This window comes from Callithrix jacchus, chromosome 13, assembly GCF_049354715.1.
Source record: "Callithrix jacchus isolate 240 chromosome 13, calJac240_pri, whole genome shotgun sequence".
In the NCBI taxonomy this organism is placed as follows: Eukaryota; Metazoa; Chordata; class Mammalia; order Primates; family Cebidae; genus Callithrix; species Callithrix jacchus.
In genome coordinates this window covers 106,089,526-106,108,990 of record NC_133514.1, presented here as the reverse complement: position 1 = coordinate 106,108,990, position 19,465 = coordinate 106,089,526, and the positions used below count along the sequence as shown (strand labels likewise).

General features: G+C 45.2%; 1 protein-coding gene across 1 annotated transcript in view; it reads left to right on the top strand.

Annotated features, from left to right (window-relative positions):
- Positions 1-18,192, top strand: part of BCL2 (BCL2 apoptosis regulator) — a 204,020-nt gene extending 185,828 nt beyond the window's left edge. The window contains exon 3 of the mRNA XM_035271296.3: positions 12,799-18,192. Within this exon, the coding sequence (XP_035127187.1) occupies positions 12,799-12,933 (135 nt within the window). The 3' untranslated portion in view covers positions 12,934-18,192. The remainder of the gene's footprint in view (positions 1-12,798) is intronic.
- The last annotated feature ends 1,273 nt before the right edge of the window (positions 18,193-19,465 follow it).

Below are 19,465 nucleotides of genomic sequence, written 5' to 3'. Positions count from 1 at the left end.
ATCCAGAACACAAACCATGCCACCTCCTACTACATTTCTTCCTTTTTTCTTTTGGAGAATGAGAATGGTGCACATTTTCTAACCAGCAGAGTCCCATTCCTCATACACTATGAGCAGAGGAGGCATCACAAGCCAGTACTTCTGTGAAATTCCATAGGGCATAAAAATAGTTTAGTCCCGGCCAGGCATGGTGGCTCATGCCTGTAATCCCAGCACTTTGGGAGGCCGAAGTGGGTGGATCATGATGTCAGGAGTTCAAGACCAGCCTGGCCAACATAGTGAAACCTTGTTTCTACTGAAAATACAAAAATTAGCCAGGCATGGTAGCAGGCCCCTGTAGTCCCAGCTGCTTGGGAGGCTGAGGCAGGAGAATCACTTGAACATAGGAGGCGGAGGTCACAATGAGCTGAGATTGCACCACGACACTCCAGCCTGGACAACACAGTGAAACTCTGTCTCAAAAAATAGTTTAGTCCCTCTTCATGTCATGTAAGGAATATAATTATTGAGATATAGTTCACAGGCCATAAAATTCCATTGAAAGTGATCAACGTGTTGGTTTTTAGTATGGTCAAAAGATTGTAAAACCATCACCATTAGGTAATTCCGGAAGTTCTGCATCCCTCCAAAAAGAAGCCCTGTACCCATTAGCAGTGACTCCCGAGTCTTCCCCTCTCCCCATCTTCTGGCCACCACTAATCTAACTTTTTGTCTTTATGGCCTTGCCTATTTTGGACATTTGATATCAATGGAATCACACAGTGGGTGGCCTTTTGTGCCTGGATCCCTTCCCTTAGCATCATGTTTTTTGAGGGTCATCCACGTTGTAGCATGTGCCAGTGCCTCATTCCTTTTTCTGGCTGAGTCGTAGGATTCTGTTGTATGGGTGGACCACGTTTTGTTTATTTGTTCCTCAGTTAGTGGATATTTGGGTCTTTTCTACTCTTGGCTCCTATGAATAATGCTAATGTGAATATTTGTGTACCAGTTTTCGTGTGAGCATGCATTTTCCATTCCGTTGGGTATATCTACTAGGAATTGAGTTGCTGGGTCATGTAGGGATTCTATTTAACTTTTTGAGGAACCACCAAACTTTTCCACAATGGCTGCACCATTTGACATTCCCACCTGCAATGTGCGAGGGTTTTGATTTTTCAGCATCCTCGCCAACACTTGTTACTACCTATTTTTAAAATTATAGCCATGCTAGTGGATATGAAGTGATCTCTCCTTGTGGTTTTGATTTGCATTTCCCTAGTGACTAATGATAGTGAGCATCTTTTCGTGTGCTTGCTGGCCATTCGTGTCCTTTCTTTGGTGAAATGTCTACCAGAATCCTTTACCCATGTTTTAAATTTAGCTAACTAGGTTTTGATTGTTGAGTTGTAATAATTAAGGTTTTTGCTGGACATATTTTTATGTCGAACACAGTATCATAAAGTATTAAGTTTGTCACCTTATGTTCGTGGAGGGGGGAAGTGATACTTCCCCCAAACAGTGAAATAGCTTAAGCCCCAAACAAGAGAGAGCTGAGCACCAGAATAGGCAGGGCCCTCCGAGGCTCTAGCCAAAAGAAGGTAATGGAATGAGGAAGGTGGCAAGAAAAATGAAGAAACCTTGTTTTAAACCCAAAGCACCGGCAGGCAGGTGGCTGAGGCCTGTGTGCATGTATGCCCTTTCTTTACCTCTTCAGGCGTGCCTTAAAATGAGGACAGGAGCATGGGTCTCTTCTCTTCTGGCAAGGCCACTGCAGGGCAAATGGGCCTACAGACACAAAGCACTTTGAATTCAGTGCTGAGAAAATTCTCAGGCCCGTGAAGCTGCTGGGAATATTACCGAGCAGTTACTCTAGGGCAGGCCATGTGTCTCTTTTAGCTTTAAGCTAAATCCTCAGCACCTTACAAAAATGTGTTTGGATACTGAATGAATCAGCCCGCTGAAGATGAGATTTCAAGGTCATATAGATGCGGCCTTAGTCTCTCTTTTTATGGTTTGTTACACGAACCTGGTGAACCAAATAGCATAACTATTAACATATTTTTAGCACATTTTGCTATCAATGCATTTCTTCACCATTTCAAAAGTACATCTTTTGAATTACTGGACTGACCACACCTCCTTGCAGGAGGGATGTGAGCCCACAGATGGCCCGGTGGCCTCTCCCTGCGGTATTTGCATAGCTAGGACGACAGCCAGTGGGGAACAGGGCTCTGTGTTTCCCTCCAGATGCCACCTTCTACCCTAGCCCAGAAGGCAGTTAGACTAAGGAGTCCTCGAGGTCCAGCCCGGGAATGGCCCGCTCCAGCTCAGGTCTCCATCAGCAGGTGGATGGGGCCAAGCTTCCTCTGCCCTGGCCCACAGCATCATTATTTTCAAAGTGAAAATAATGCCAGAGAAAGGAAGCACCCACTCGGGCTTCTCATTTTTCAGCCTCCCCAGCTCCTGAAGGCCCCTGCCAGATTTGCATTCTCAGCTACATTTGCATAACAGAATACACCAGAACTTCCCTGGACCAACTGTGGTAAGCGGGCAAGTTTTGTTTTTGTTTTGTTTGGGTTTTTCATCTCCTGCCATGTCTCCAGCAGGTTTCTAGTTACATCCAAATGACGCGGAGATTAGGTTTCACATATGTCATTGGCCCGTGATTCAACCAGCCCCTCCCCCTGGGCCCAGAGTTCCTCCAAGATCAACCCCCAGGCACTGAAGATGGCTTTGGGGAGCAGCCCTTGCCAGCCCGGAGGGAGGCGAGTCCTTCTGCTTCTCACGCTCCCGCAGGCCTCTTCTCTGTCTCCGGCCCAGGCAGCTGTGTGTCCTTCAGTTATATGCTCAAGCATTATTTTTTTCCCTTTCCTTTTCCCCCAAACCCGGAAACAATATTTTGGGAGTCAAGGGAGGGTGCTGGAGGAAGAGTCACAGGGGACAGAAGGAAGCGTGCAGCTGCCGAAGCCACGCTGCTCTGCAGACAGAATCCTCTAGACTCATTCAGCACAATGTGGCTGTGGAGGAAATCCTGCCAGGCCGATGATAAGGCGGGAAATGGAGTCACTTCCTCACCAGATGCTTTATTCAGGTAGAAAAAAGCCCTCACTTCCTTGCGTGTGCTCTGCTGGCCACTATTCCCAGCGGCCAGGGCGGCTTGCACCCCCTGTTCCTCTGAGCCGACCCTGGTGTCAGAAGACTCACACTTGCTTGGCTTCGTGAAGAGCTCTCTCTGCAAGACGAGTATCTCTACCCCGCTTCCTCCTTCACACCCTTTCTCTTTCTTCTGGCGTTCTCTCTCACCTGAGAGTCGCATGCCATAGACTCTAGGCAGCTGCAGCAGTCACAGGTGGTATTATTGCCGATGAGTCTCCAGCCCTCTTGGTGGAATCTAGGATCAGGACGCACCCAGTGGTCTCTACGTTTGCATAGATGTGTAGAAACAGCCTTTGACCCCTGGTCATCTCCCATGCCCTGAACCACAGGCTCCAATGCTACCCCTCTTGCCTGTGTACTGCAGCCAGAGTGCCCCATTCAGAATCAAATCTGTTGCTTCCATGCTTAAGTCTAAGGTTCCCAGTGCTCTGGTGGCTCCAACCTAGTTCTCCTGCTGAGCTTGTCACTCTTACATCAACCTTGGTTCATTCAGAGATTCACCTCAATCATTTTCTGCAAGCAACAGTCTCCAGATCCCTAGGTTGAGCCGGACAATCCTCGGCTGTTCCCTGTTCGCGGTATTGTGTGAAGATGATCTGTTTACATGTCTTGTAATTGTCCCCATGATTGCTCTGTCACCCTCTTAGGCAGCATTTGTCAAAGTGTGTCTTCCTAATACTGAAAACACAGCAGCAGTCTCCGTGACAGAAGGGTTGGGGACCAAATGAGTTTGGAAAATGCTGCTTCCTTTCTTGGAGAATCAAGCGCCCGTGAGTGGGGGTGATATGAAAAATATTAGGCAACCAGTATAGCAGGGACAAGGATCAGTCAGTTCCCACCATGTCCTTGGGAATCAGCTAAACATCAGTCCCCGGGAGGGAGACACTAGAGGCTACTGCTGAAAAAAATAAAGCACTGAATTTTTTTAAGCTGGTTATTTCTTTGGCCTCTGAATACTCCCCTTTTAAAAGAATATCATCTATTAGGATGTTTGGAAAACCTGCCGTATCATAATACAAATCAGTTTATTTCAGCTCCACAAATATTTGCTGAGTTACTAATATATGACAGACACATGCTCCAGGGATCCAAAGATAAATAAAACGTCCTGCACCTCCAGGTGCTAGGAGTTGAATGGGGAAAGCAGGCCTAAAAGATGATCTTCATATAACACCGTGAACAGGGAACAGCCGAGGATTGTTCGGATCAACTTAGGGATCTGGAGACAATTGCTTGCAGAAAATGATTGAGCTGAATCTCTGAATGAACCAAGGTTGATGTAAGAGTGACAAGCTCAGCAGGAGAACTAGGTTGGAGCCAGAGCACTGGGAACTGTAGACTTAAGCACAACAGATTTGATTCTGAATGGGTCGCTGTGGCTGCAGTACACAGAAGAGATTTATAGGCAGAGCACAAGACTCAGACCAAGGCACAGAGATCAGATTGGAAATCACAGCAGTCATCCTGGGGAGAGAAGGTGAAGCAAGAGAGAAGTGTTCAGGTGGCAAAATCAGCAGTGCATCTACCTCCCTGTTCCGTCCTCTCCCCTGGCCACTTCAGGGCTCACTAACTTGACCTCCAGCCACAAGAGATGTGGCATCTGCGTCTATTTCCTTGATGGGTACTTCACCTGTGACATGGCCAGCTAGGAGTGCTGGGGTATTGACATTCCACAGGAGCTACCTTCAACCAATGAAGAGCAGGATTTGGTGTATAAATGCCCCAGCTCCCTAGCCCCTCAGTGGATGAACAAGCGATGCATGGTCTACATTGGTCCTCAGATTTCCCTGGCAGGAGTAAGCCCTGTTTACCAGTAGCAGTAACTTACTTGCTAAGGGAACTCATGCATGGGTCTTTTCCTTTTTGCTCTCCCTTCCCTGCTTCACTTAGAGTTCTTAGCATCATCTCCCAAATAAACCACTTGCACTCAAATCTTTCTTAGGGACGGCTTCTAAGGGAACCTAACCTATGGCCATGGGATTTACTGATTAATGAATGTGGGGCCTGAGGAAAAGAAAAACATTTAGGAGACTCTCAAGCTATAGATTTACTTGATGCCATAGGCAGGTTGAAGACAGAACGAGAGAGAGGCTTGAAGGAGGGAGTGATGATAGCTTCAGTTTGGGCAGGTTTGAACTCCCTAGGGGATGTCTTGGAAAGCAAGTGGAATAAGTATCTGGGAGTCAGGGTAGGAAGTGAGACTGGATGTAAAGATGTTAGGGACATTATCACAGGGGTGGTATTTAAGACCAAGAGAGTGAAAGAGATTGGCCAAAGAGAGAAAAGAATATCCAGACAGATGCCTGACAGGCAGCCTCAAGAACGTATCAGAATGGGCCAGGGAGGAAGTGCCCATGAGGGAGACAGAAAGGAAATTCTCTAGGAGGAAGGGGCAGACCAAAGAGAGCAGAGTCACAGAAGACCCTCAGTGGTCCTGGTGTCCAGGGCATCAGAGCACCTAGTAAGATGCAGCCTCACATCCAGGGGATTTAACCACATGGAGGGTATTGGTGGTCTCTGTAGGGGTGGTTTAAGAGGCACAATATAGAAAGAAGCCATCCTGAATGGGTTCAAATGTGGGCGGGAAGTGAGCCGATGAGTGTGGGTTGGCAGCTTGTCTAGGAGGGCAGAGACAGAGAAGATAATAATTAGGGTGGAGCACACATCGGCATGGACACTTGGAGGCTCTCGGAGGCCAGAAGGAAGGATGTGGTTGAAACTGTAGTAGAGAGCAGGGACAACTGACAGGGGAAGGTTCCGGAAGCAATGGGAGATGGTGGAATCAGGGAGAAGGGTGGAGAGGAGCAGGGAAGGACAGGGAGAAATGGACATCTGTGCATGGGCCAGGGTGGAAAGCAATGGTAATTCTTGCCCAACAACCCGTTTTCTCAGAGAAGTAAAAGGTGGCATTCACTGCTAAAAGGTGAGGAAGACAGGTGAGACAAGTGGTGGCTGTTGGGAACTGTCAGCAAAAGGAACAGAAAAGATCTGACAAAGGGTAAAGGATTGCTAGGTGGTGTCAGAACTCACTGAGTTTAAAGACCATCCGTTTTCAGCAGCACCAGTCTGCAAGGTTGGGTGATGTTCGTCAGCACCACTTGGAAGCCCAGATGAGACTTGTGGGATGGAGTCAAAGTTGGGGCACAGAGGAGGGGCGGGATGGGAGGAAGCAAGTTGAGGGAGGCAGGAAGGAGGTTCCCTAGGCAGAGAGAAGAACCAGCTGCTTGCCAGCGATCTAACCTGTGAAATGAAACCCAGCCTTCATGCTCCCTGTCCACCATGAATTTCCTTCTGAATACACACTGTAAGAAGTTTGCTTTACCTGTCACAATTTCACTCACCTCACCTAGTTAAGAAAAGAGCTCACATCTTTATTAGACATCATTGCACCAATGCAGGGAATCTGAACGTACTCTGAGGTTCCTTCCAGCTCAACGTTTTCTGTTACAGCGATTTTCCCTTTCCTGTCTCTTTCCTCTCTAACCCTAAAGTTGTCATGAGAGAAGAGATCCGCAGAGACCCCCATGGAGACAAAATTATAAACTCTTGAAACATAGAAAATATCAAGGGCATCTGATGGCCGCGTCTGACCTCGCATTGGCATGATCTGATTTTCTTTTTACTTTCTTCTCACTGCTGATGAGACTTTGCACTCTGCTGGATACACAATAGCGGCACACATCGGTTTAGTTTAGTTCAAATGCGCACGTAGAGGCATTACTTCTCTCCAGATTATAAGCCCTTTGGGGACAAGATGGCTTTTCTCTCTTAGAATCCCCTTTGATTATACAACGTCTGCATGCATAGTCAGCTCAAAGATTGTAGAATATAGCTGAATTTCTCATTTGCTTATAGCCAGTTAAGCCATATTAAACTTCTCCAGTATGTAAAGATAGCCGAGAACACACACTGAGCTCATTGGTCTGCTGGGCAGAGCTCTTGACAGCTCTTCTGGACCTGGGTCTAAGGAGGCCTTCCCTTAACCCTGGGGCTGTTGCATGGTTCTAGGTCGTGGCTGCTGCCTGAGAGTCCATGTCTCTCTCCATCATCTCCCAGCATTTTTGTTTGTCAAATTAGAGTCTGGAATTTTTTCAGATTAAGTAAGCACTTAGAATGTAACATTACTATGTGTAATATATATTAAAATATATTTCATAAATAGTAATACACATTTTTGTATTGAATTAGAAAAGACAGCTAAGGAAAAAAATCAGAATAGCCTCATAAATGCCATGCCTCCATGCCTACTTCTGCCTTCCAAGGTAATCACTGTTAAATCTTGGCGTATTCCTTTATATTATTTTTTTCTACATGAATATGCACACATGTATATGTTGGGTTTTTACAAATGTGGATTCCTGTTTTGCTGACCGGTTTGTCCTGCTTCACCCACTATGACATCAGGGACACAATTCCTTGCCAACAAATAGAGGGTATGGCTTTTAATGCTCAGCAGCATTCCATCATGCGGAACTCATCACGTCACTCATTTATTTTCAGACATTTGTTTCCAGGTTTATGCTATTACAAATAACCTGTGTGTTTTATTATTTTTTCAAAATAAATAACTGGAAGTGAGATTACTAGCAAAAGCTTTTTTAAAAGGCTTTTGATGTGCATTACCAAATTCAGAAGCGTTCCGTGTTTACCTTTACCTGGGCATAAGCGTTGTTTTGGGACCCCCGCCCATATCCCCAGCCGCATGCCATTCTTTCCAGCACTAAGGATTAACATTCTCTTCCATTCTTGACCATCTGACCGTTTTTAAAAAAGAAATCTCATTTTATTTGGAGCCAGGTTTAAATGAAATTTCTTGAAGGGACCAGGCGTGCTGGCTCATGCCTGTAATCCCAGCACTTTGGGAGGTCGAGACAGGAGGATCACTTGAGGCCAGGAGTTCAAGACCAGCCTAGCCAACATGAAACCTGTCTCCACTAAAAATACAAAAATTAGCCAGGCATGGTGGAGGGCACCTGTAGTCCCAGCTACACAGGAGGCTGAAGTGGGGGAATCACTTGAACGAGGGAGCCACCGCACTCCAGCCTGAGCGACAGAGCGAGACTCCATCTAAGAAAATATATCTTGAAGGTCCTGAAGGGAAAAGGAAAATGTTGGAGCGCAGCTGCCTCCCGGAAGACAGAGAAAGAGGGGTGGGAGTGCACCACAGCCCGGAGGGATGAGGACATCTCTGCTGAGTTTAGGAGTCTTGACCCTGGTCTCTCCCCATTGACACCTACCTGGCCTGCTTCCAATTCTACAGCAAGTCTGGGCCTGGGAGTTTGGCCATCCTGTTCTCTTGGGCCAGCCCTGGGTGGAACTCAGATGCTCTGTGGCCTCTGAATTGGAAATTTGTGGAGAAGCAGTTGGGGACAGAGCCGCCAGAGCTGGGGCCCTGCCCACCTCTTCCCCATGGGAGGAGCCGGTGCGAGCCTCTCCATGGGAACCTGTGATCTGTGAAGTTGGGTAAGCCCTTGCCAGTCCTGACATGAGCAAGGGACACAGAGTCCTAAATATATAGACTGGGAGTTTGTCCGAATCACATGATGACAACCCAGGTTTTCTTTTTCCCTCTTTGTTGCTTTTAATACATAAAATGAGCATGTGTTTATTTAAAACAGCTTTCAAACTTAAACAAATAATGACAGACTGTTCAAACAGACTTCGGAAATCGCCCTAATAGGGATGTTTGAAAAAGCAAGAAGACTTTCTTCGAAAGAAGCTTTCAGGACATTCAGTCCCAAAGCCACAGGGTCTCCTTTGAGCTCTGGAATCGTGGGAGGGCAAAGTTTAGAGGCCAGATCCAACCTCCAGGGGGTTAAATGACTTGCCCTCTAGCCCTACAATCTGACTAATAATGTTTAAAGAAGGATAGCTAGGTAGGCATTGGATTGTGATTTTTCATCTTCAACCAGAACACGGGATGTGTGCATTTTAGTTCATAATGCCTACGGAAATTACGAACAAGTCTCAGATCTGAAAGCTTCGAGGGAGCTGGGAAATTGCTTCTGCAAAATGGCAGGCTCAGCAGAACCTCTCGGGGGAAGGGCAGGTTGAGTAGGTACGGAGCAGGTCTGCAGGAGGACGGGCAAGAGCAAGGTGTTTGTTCTTCCCCAGGCTCACGTTCCGTATCCAATTTACAAATGGCTTTGAGTGACCTACGTTAATCTTCACAATAATGAATTTTATGGCTATGGATGAAGTAAATGAGGCTGGGGTTGGGTTATCTGCTCAAGGTTATAAACTAATAAAATATCAAAGCCAGGGTTCACCCAGACTCCTCCTCCAAGTCCCACATCCTTCTCAGCCCCCTGCGACAGCAACAGTACCTCCATGCTGCGGCTTTGGGTCAAGAGCCACTAGTTTAGCTCTTCTCACTCTCGAAAAGACGTCCTGTTTCATGCCCATCAGAAATGGCCTGTTCAGTTCATGAGAAGCACTGTTAATTGTGTGGGGGTGAGGGTGCTGAGAGGGAATTATTCCAGCTCCGAGGAGGTGGGGATATTTGGGACAGCATGTCTTCTGCTCTCCAGCACTGTGTGCCAGGCCAACTGGGAGAAAATGCCAGCTGGAGTGTGTCCCTGCCTCCTCCGGTGTCCCAGGATGGCTTCAGGTCCAGAGAGGACAAATGATCAGGAGCTTAGTCCGATTCAGATTTTGCCACACAAAACTCCACTGATGACTAAAGGGACTGAGAGCCTGGCCACTGACCTTCTCAGTGTCAAGCCGAATTGCAGATAACCTCTTGCCAGTGTGCTGATACATTCGGGCATCTTTTGACTGGGCTGTTGGGGGTTTTAGCCTGCCCATCCCTCAGAGACGGAAGCAAGGAGAGGCGGACTTGCTGACATTTGCAGCCGTGTCTGTGCTGTCCGAGGTTGCTCTCTGGAAGAGGCAGAGTTTCTCCAGCTTGTGAAGTCCTGACTCCTTCCTGTCCCGTGGATCCCTGTATATAGAGAGTGGTGTGCGTCTTGGCAGACGATCATGACCGTGCCTCAGCTCTGTGCTAAGAGCACTAAACACACGTTTTATGTACGTCTATTGCCTCGCTTTTCTAACACTGAAATTTAGAAATGTTTAACGATAGATACTTAAAAAGAAGAAGAAAGCCCTTGCGCCCTCTCCTGGTAAAAGTTAACTGAGGACCTCCAAAGATGCAGAAGGCCCACCGGGTGAGCGGTCACTCCTCTGGGCTCGCTGATGGTGCTGATTTGACCAACGCTGTTGACATACTGGATGGGTCGTCTGTTCTTCTGTGGTCTGTGATCGCAGAGCATCTTATAAACTAAGGTTTCTCAGCCTGGCCCTGTTGGCATTTGGGGGCTGCCCTGTGCACTGTGGGATATTGAGCAGTGTCTCCAGCCTCTGCTCACTAGATACCAGTAGCACCCTCACCCCAAATCATGACCACTAGAAATGCTTCCAAATATTGCCAAATGTCCCCTGGGCTCAGGATCACCCTCAGTGTGACCCTTGCCCTAAATCCTTGCCTGCCTTTTGTAAAAAGTGTCATTGGTCGGAGCTCACCCCCTGAGAGAGCGAGGTTGGCCCAAGGCAAGGCCATCATGATGTCGGGAAGCAATATTGATGACTGGTCAATTGAGGTCACTTCTAGGAATTTACTTCAAAAAAGCAATTGAACAAATAGACAAGAATTTATGTATAAAGATATATCATGATATCGCTTATAAGAGCAAAAGTTTTAAACACTATAAAAAAGAATTTGTTAAAGTATGGCACATATATTATATATCATGAAATGATCGTATAAATCTGTATTTAATCATGTGGAAAGTTCCCCTAACAATGCCTTAAACCCTCACCAAGCCTATCCCGGGTTTCTCAGAGGTTGTTACTTATCAAAGGAGTAATTTAGATTAATAAGCATGTGGGTAATGCATTAAGCCAAAGAAAGTATTTAAACCAATGATTGTATTCAGAAAACTTAAGCGAACAAACATTTGCTATGCACCTACAGTGTACCAAGGCCACGCCCAACACAGGGGAAACCAAGAGCATCCCTGGTCCCCCTACGGCAGCCCTTGCCCCAGAGAAGGGGAGCCCCTGTGTCCACAGTTGGAATCCCTCCCAACAGCAATGCCCAGGGTCATGGCGTGTTCCCATTTCCTGTCATAACGTTGCGTGCTTTGAGTCAGGGTTGTTGGGAATCACGCGAAACTAGGACTTGTTTTCTTCTTCATACCTGAATAAATCAGAAGTAAAAAGAATTCACTTACTGATTTATATATTCAAATATTCATTCAGAAAGTTGTCCAAATACTCATTGGACCCAAATGTGAAACGTAATCTCCCCAACATCTAGGAAAGGATCATTCAGTGATTTGTTCAGTCTAAGCCAACCTGGGGCTGGACTTCGCTACAACACAGTACAGACCTGACTTGAGGTGGAAAGATGGGCATGGAAGGGAGGCACCCTCTTTGTCTCTCAGGGACCTGCATGTCCAGTGACACACCCTGACCTCGTGCCTTGTGAGGTTCGCAACTTGAGTAAATGCAGAGTTGTGGTCATCCAGTCTAGCCATACTTAAGAGAAACCCTCTGACAGCTTCCTTTCTCCAGGAGAACCTTGACCTTACAAGCTGGCACTGCACCAGTCGAGGCCGCCCCTGGCCCCTCCACCGACCGAGCCCTCGGCCGATCAAGAGCCCTCACAGAGCTGCCGTTAGCCACGCCAGGGCATCAGCAGAAAGAAGGGTGCTGGTTTTGATCTGGATTCAAAGCCTGGCTCTGCCATTTGTTAGAAAAGTCTCTTATTCCCTGTGATTATCTGCAGGTGAAACTTTTTCACCTTCAGAACAGAAACAAATAAAATAATAAAATTGGTACAAAGAATTCGCTGGATGAGATAGCTCATGCCTTTAATCCCAGAACTTTGGGAAGCTGAGGCAAGAGAATCACTTGAGCCCAGGAGTTCCCGACCAGCCTGGGAAGCATAGTAAGACCCCATCTCTACAAAAAAATTTAAAAATTAGCTAAGTGTGGTAATCCTGGGTATTCAAGACGTGGAGGCAGGAGGATCGCTTGCTCCCAACAGTTCAGGCTGCAGTGAGTCATGATTGCACCACTGCGTTGCAGCCTGGGCGACAGAGCAAGACTCTGTCTCTTAAAAAAAAAAAAAAATTGGTACGAAGACTAAAATAATACATGTCATACATTTGATAAGATGTCAACACTTAATCAGAGAGTATGATATTCATTGTCATTGCTACATTTTATTACTTTTGTGGATGGGCGTGCTAGCTCAAACTGTAAAACCTCCAATACTTCCTGCTGCCTCTGCTGTTTTATTTTTCTCCTCGGCCCTTAGCACTCTCTCCTACACCATGTGATAATTTACTTTGATCGCTGTCCGTACTGTTCCACTAGATAGAAGCTTCGTGAAGTAGGAACTTTTAGTCTATTTTAGGCACTGCTGTATCTCTAAGATGCCTGGCACGTAAATAGGTTCTCAATAAATATTTCTTGAATTAATGAAAACAGTGTTTTCTGAATCATAGCCTCTAAAGAGCATTTGTGTTTTCCCCTCTGGCCCCTCTGAAGGTGCCCGGACTGCCCTGGCAGGATGCCTCTTTCTCCGTGGGGTGCCGTTCTATGCGCTCCCTCTAACACTCTTCCTTCTTCTTCCCTCCTCTCCCCTGACTGCAGGATGCCTTTGTGGAACTGTATGGCCCCAGCATGCGGCCTCTGTTTGATTTCTCCTGGCTGTCTCTGAAGACTCTGCTCAGCTTGGTCCTGGTGGGAGCTTGCATCACCCTGGGTGCCTATCTGGGCCACAAGTGAAGTCAACACGCCTGCCCAAACAAATATGCAAAAGGTTCAGTAAAGCAGTAGAAATCATATACATTGTCGTGATGTACCATGAAACAAAGCTGCAGGCTGTTTAAGAAAAAAATAACATATAAACACACACACAGACATACACACACACAGACATACACAACAGTTTACAGGCAAAAAGTCGAATCAGCTATTTACTGCCAAAGGAAAATATCATTTATTTTTTACATTATTAAGAAAAAAGATTTATTTATTTAAGACAGTCCCATCAAAACTCCTGTCTTTGGAAATCCGACCACTAATTGCCAAGCAACCGCTTCGTGCGGTCCACCTGGATGTACTGTGCCTGTAAACACAGATTCGCTTTCCATGTCGTTGGCTGGACTGACTCACCATCTGAAGGACTGGATCACTGGGGAAGTTGGCTTTCTGGCTGCTGGAGGCTGGAGAGGTGTTCATTCACTTGCATTCTTTGCCCTGGGGGCTGTGATATTAACAGAGGGAGGGTTCCTGGGAGGAGGTCCATGCCTCCCTGGCCTGAAGAAGAGACTCTTTGCATATGACTCACATGATGCATCCCCCGTGGGAGGAAGAGAGTTGGGAGCTTCAGATGGACGTGGTACCCGCTGAGATTTCCACGCCCGAGGACAGTGATGGGAAAAAATGCCCTTAAATCATAGGAAAGTATTTTTTTAAGCTACCAATTGTGCCGAGAAGCATTTTAGCAATTTATACAATATTCATCCAGTACCTTAAGCCCTGATTGTGTATATGCATATATTTTGGATACACACCCTGCAACTCCCAATACTGGCTCTGTCTGAGTAGGAAACAGAATCCTCTGGAACTTGAGGAAGTGAACATTTCAGTGACTTCGGTGTCAGGAAGGCTAGAGTTACCCAGACCGTCAGGCCGCCACAAGTGCCTGCTTTTAGGAGACCGAAGTCCGCAGAACCTGCCTGCTTCCCAGCTTGGAGGCCTGGTCCTAGAACTGAGCCTGGACCCTCACTGGCCTCCTCCAGGGATGATCAGCAGGGCAGTGTGGTCTCTGAATGTCTGGAAGCTGACAGAGCTCAGAATTCCACTGTCAAGAAAGAGCAATAGAGGGGCGCGGCTGGGCCTGTCACCCTGGGGTCCTCCAGGTAGGCCCGTTTTCACGTGGAGTGTGGGAGCCACAACTCTTCTTAAGACATGTATCACTGTGGAGGGAAGGAACAGAGGCCCTGGACCCTTCCTAGCAGAGGGACATGGTGAAGGCTGGGAACATGAGGAGGGGCGACGGCCACGGCGCATTTTAGCCATAGCACATGGCACGCTGGCTGTGTGACCTTGGCCCATCTATGCGGTTTAAAGCAAGGCTTTAAATGACTTTGGAGAGGGTCATAAATCCTAAAAGAAGCATTGAAGTGAGGTGTCATGGATTAATTGACCTAGGTCTATGGAATTACATGTCAAACATTATCTTGTCATTATAGTTTGGTTTTATTTGAAAACCTGACAGAAAAAAAAGAAAAAGTTCCAGGTGTGGAATATGGGGGCTGTCGGTACATCCTGGGGCACTTAAAAAAAATCAGTGATGGATAACGATAAAGTAGCAAAAGAAGTGACATCTTCAGCAAATAAACTAGAAAATGTGCTGTTTTTTTCCAGTTTAGAATCAGCCTTGAGACATTGATGAAATAACTCTGTGGCATTATTGCATTATATACCATTTATCTGTATTAACTTTGGAATGTACTCTGTTCAATGTTTAATGCTGTGGTTGATATTTCGAAAGCTGCTTTAAAAAATACATGCATCTCAGCGTTTTTTTTTTTAATTGTATTTAGTTATGGCCTATACACTATTTGTGAGCAAAAATGATCATTTGCTGTTGCTGATTCTTGTCTCTTGATTCTTCAAAAGCATTTCTGAGAAGGTGAGATAAGTCCTGAGTCTCAGCTACCTAAGAGAAACCTGGCTGTCACTGGCCACTGAGGAGCTTTGTTTCAACCAAGTTACGCGCATTTCCATGTCAACAGAATTGTTGATTGTGACAGATATATCTGTTGTCCCTTTGACCTTGTTTCTTGAAGGTTTACCGTCCTGGGCAATTCTGCATTTAATTCATGTTATTCAGGATTACATGCCTGTTTGGTTAAACCCATGAGATTCATTCAGTTAAAAATCCAGATGGGGAATGACCAGAGGATTCAAATCTATGGTGGTTTGACCTTTAGAGAGTTGCTTTACGTGGCCTGTTTTAACGCAGACCCACCCGGAGCCCTCCTGCCCTCCTTCCGCGGGGGCTTTCTGGTGGCTGTCCTTCAGGGTCTTCCTGAGATGCAGTGGCGCTTAGACGCCCCACCAAGAAAGCAGGAAACCTGTGGTATGAAGCCAGACCTCCCCGGCGGGCCTCAGGGAACAGAATGATCAGACCTTTGAATGATTCTAATTTTTAAGCAAAATATTATTTTATGAAAGGTTTACATTGTCAAAGTGATGAATATGAAATATCCAGTCCTGTGCTGCTATCCTGCCAAAATCATTTTAATGGAGTCAGTTTGCAGTATGCTCCACGTGGTAAGATCCTCCAAGCTGCTTTAGAAGTAACAATGAAGAACATGGACGTTTTTAATATAAAGCCTGTTTTGTCTTTTGTTATTGTTGTTGTTCAAACGGGATTCACAGAGTATTTGAAAAATGTATATATATTCAAAGGTCATGGGGGCTAACTGCCGGCTGGCTGCCTTTTGCTGTGGGGTTTTGTTATCTGGTTTTAACAGTAAAGGTGCGCAGCCGCTTGGCCCCGGAACTGTACAGTATTGTGGCTGCACTTGCTCTAAGAGTAGTTGATGTTGCATTTTCCTTATTGTTAAAAACATGTTAGAAGCAATGAATGTATATAAAAGCCTCAACTAGTCATTTTTTTCTCCTTTTTTTTTCATTATATCTAATTATTTTGCAGTCCGGCATCGGAGAACCATCCCTATTTTGTGTTGATGAGGGATTCACACCTGAATCTTAACTGCTCTTTATGAATGAAAAGCAGTCCTCTTTACATTGGGCCAGGGTCAGAGTTAAATAGAATATAAGCACTTTTCAAATTGGGGTCAAGGGCTCTTAAAAAAAAAAAAAAAAAAAAAAAAAAAGCCCAAAGGAGAAGAACATCCAAAACCTCCCAATCCCTCGCTGCACAAATACTCTGAAAGAGAGGCGGGAACGACAGGCGATGGGACCTATGGCCATCAGTTCGTCTCCGAAGATTTTGCAGGGGCGGAAAATTCTGGCAGGCTTAAGATTTGAATTAAAATCACTGTTAGAATTAAGGGAGCACCTTGATTTAGTTCAAACAAGAAGCCAACATTCTCTCCACAGCTCACTTACCTCTCCGTGTTCAATGTGGCCTTCCATTTATATGCGATCTTCATTGTCTTAGTAAACGCTTATCATCTAAAGATGTAGCTCTGGCCCAATGGGAAAAATTAGGAAGTGATTATACATCGAGAGGAGTTATAATAATCAAGATTAAATGTAAATAATTCGGGTAATCCCAACACATGTCTAGCTTTCACCTCCAGAATCTATTGAGTGAACAGAATTGCAAATAGTCTGTATTTGCAGTTAAATTTATCCTAAAACAAATAATTTATAAATGTGAACTTAAACTCTAATTCCAATTGTACTTTTAAGGCAGTGACTGTTTTTAGACTTTCTTATCGCTTATAGTTAGTAATGTACACCTACCCTATCTGAGAAAAGCAGGAAAGGCTTGAAATATAAGCCATTCTAAGGAAATTAGGGAGTCAGTTGAAATTCTATTCTGATCTTATTCTGCGGTGTCCTTTGCAGCCCAGACAAATGTGGTTACACATTTTTTAAGAAATACAATTCTACATTGTCAAGCTTATGAAGGTTCCAATCAGATCTTTATTGTTATTCAATTTGGATCTTTCAGGGATTTTTTTGTTTTGTTTTGTTTTAATTATTATGGGACAAAGGACATTTGTTGCAGGGATGGGAGGGAGGAAGACTTTTTAAATGAGTAAAACATTCCCAAGTTTGGATCAGAGAGTTGGAGGTTTTCAGAATAACCAGAACTAGGGGTATGAGGGACCTGTATTGGGGTCGATGTGATGCCTCTTTGAAGAACCTCATGTGACAAATGAGAAACATTTTGAAGCTTTGTGGTACGACATTTAGATTCCAGAGACATCAGCACGGCTCAAAGTGCAGCTCCGTTTGGCAGTGCCGGGGTATAAATTTCAAGCTGGATATGTCTAATGGGTATTTAAACAATAAATGTGCAGTTTTAACCCACAGGATATTTAATGACAGCCTTCTGGTTGGTAGGGACATCTGTTTCTAAATGTTTATTATGTACAACACAGAAAAAAATTGTAATAAGATAAAATTAAGCAGTGCGAAACTGAATTGGGAAGTGATAATACAAGTCCCTTAGTCTTAACCCAGTGAATCATTCTGTTCCATGTCTTTGGACAACCATGACCTTGGACAGCCATGAAATATGCATCTCAGTGGACACAAAGAAAACCAGGTGGAGCATGAATGGTACTGCACCCATTCATCTGGACTGCCCAGAAAAATAACTAAGCCAGCATCCTGTTGACAACGAGGTGATTCTGCATACCGAGCTCAGCACTGAAGATGGAAACACTGGTGGAGGATGGAAAGGCTCGCTGAATCAAAAAAAATTTCAAGACTGTTAATAAGTAGAACTGTAGTAGAGAAACTGAGTAGTTCCATGCACCTAAAGCTTTTGGAAACCTGCAGTGGGCCTTCCAGATAGCTCATTTCATTATGTTTTTCCCTCCCAGGTAGAATTCGCAAGAGTGATAGTGAATTGCATCTCTTGTGGGGAAGCTTTCTTTTGGTGGTTTTTTTCTTTATTATACCTTCTTAAGCTTTCAACCAAGGTTTGCTTTTGTTTTGAGTTACTGGGGTTATTTTTGTTTTGAATAAAAATAAGTGTACAATAAGTGTTTTTGTATCAAAAGCCTTTGTTATCAAGATTTTCATACTTTTACCTTCCATGGCTCTTTTTAAGATTGATACTTTTAAGGAGTGGCTGATATCCTGCGACACTGCACACACACAAGATACGGTAAGGACACTTTATATGGTTAAGGTAAAGTAAGTCTCCAGTTGGTCACCATGAACTATAATGGCACTTTGTGTTGTTGGAAAAAGCCACATTGCCATTAAGCTTTCCTTGTCTGTCTAGTTAATATTGTGAAGAAAAATAAAGTACAGTGTGAGATACTGCTTGTGCCCTGGAATTGTTTATAATGTGTTAACATGATTTTGCCCTGCCATTCATCATCATTACACAAGACTTTGAAAAGCCTTCTTAACAAGCCAGTAAAACCACCAGGACCCCACTCTAATGAAGCCCTCAGGGACCAGGCTAAGGCATTGCCTTACAGGTGAAACTACCTTCGAAGGAGACCCTTTTGTTTCTTGGTAATAACCCTCCTGGTTAGGTCCAAGATGGGCCAGCCTTGAGTTCGACTCCCTGGGAGAGCTGCTGTTGCTGTTAGGTGTGTTCTTCCACATGGATCAGAGATCCCAGCCTCTACATTTTATAAGATGAAAGCATGTATGAAAAGGAGGGAAACAAGCTGAAAATTCTGTTTTGCAGTCAACATTTTTAGTTGGAACCAAAGCAGCTACTTGCTTTGGAGTAGATCAACCCTACGTGGCAAGGGATCTGATGTTTCCCACCGGGTTCAGGTCCCGATACCTTAATCCTCAACCCTCCAAGTCTCATCACTTAGACTCAATTAAAAAGATGCTGATAGTAACAGTCATCTGTTGAGCACCTGCTGAATACAACACTGTATGCATACTACATCTTGCTCTCAAACCATGCAAGGTAGGTATTGGCCTCTTGTATTTTGTAGGAGATAACCGAGACTCAGACATTGAAACATGCCCAAGTTCTCAAACCTCATAAGTTACAGGATTTGAGCCCTGGTGCGGCTGACCCCGAGGCCCATGCTCCATCCTTTGAATCGGTAGCCTCCAAATTGCCGCACATGGAACCACGGTGGCACAGCCTTCCCAAGGAGTACCCAGGCATGGGCTGTTTAAAAGAATCAATGTTCTCAACACCCATGGGTACTCATTCATGAGCTAATTTCCTTGAGCACACCCCTAGCACCAGACCAGCTCTCCTCACCCTCCCCTTTCACAGTCATCTGTCATACTTCTCAGAAGTCAGGCTCCCTCTCTCTGGATCTAACGGTGATGCCCTCCCTCTCTCTGGATCTAACGGTGATGCCCTGCGATAGTGAGTGCCTCATACTGGCCGGAGAGCCAACTGTGTGCCTGTCTTTCCAGCCGTGTGTCAGTGAAGTCAAGTGAGTGGCTTGAAACTGGCAGTGGTGGAAGCCTTTACACCATGTAAATGAACAAAAGCTATAAAGCAGGGATTTCTTTTCTTTGCCTTTATTTATTTATTTATTTACCCCCAAGGAGTAAATTTACCTACATACCACTGGGCATGACCCTGGAGTGTTAGAATTCTTGGGTT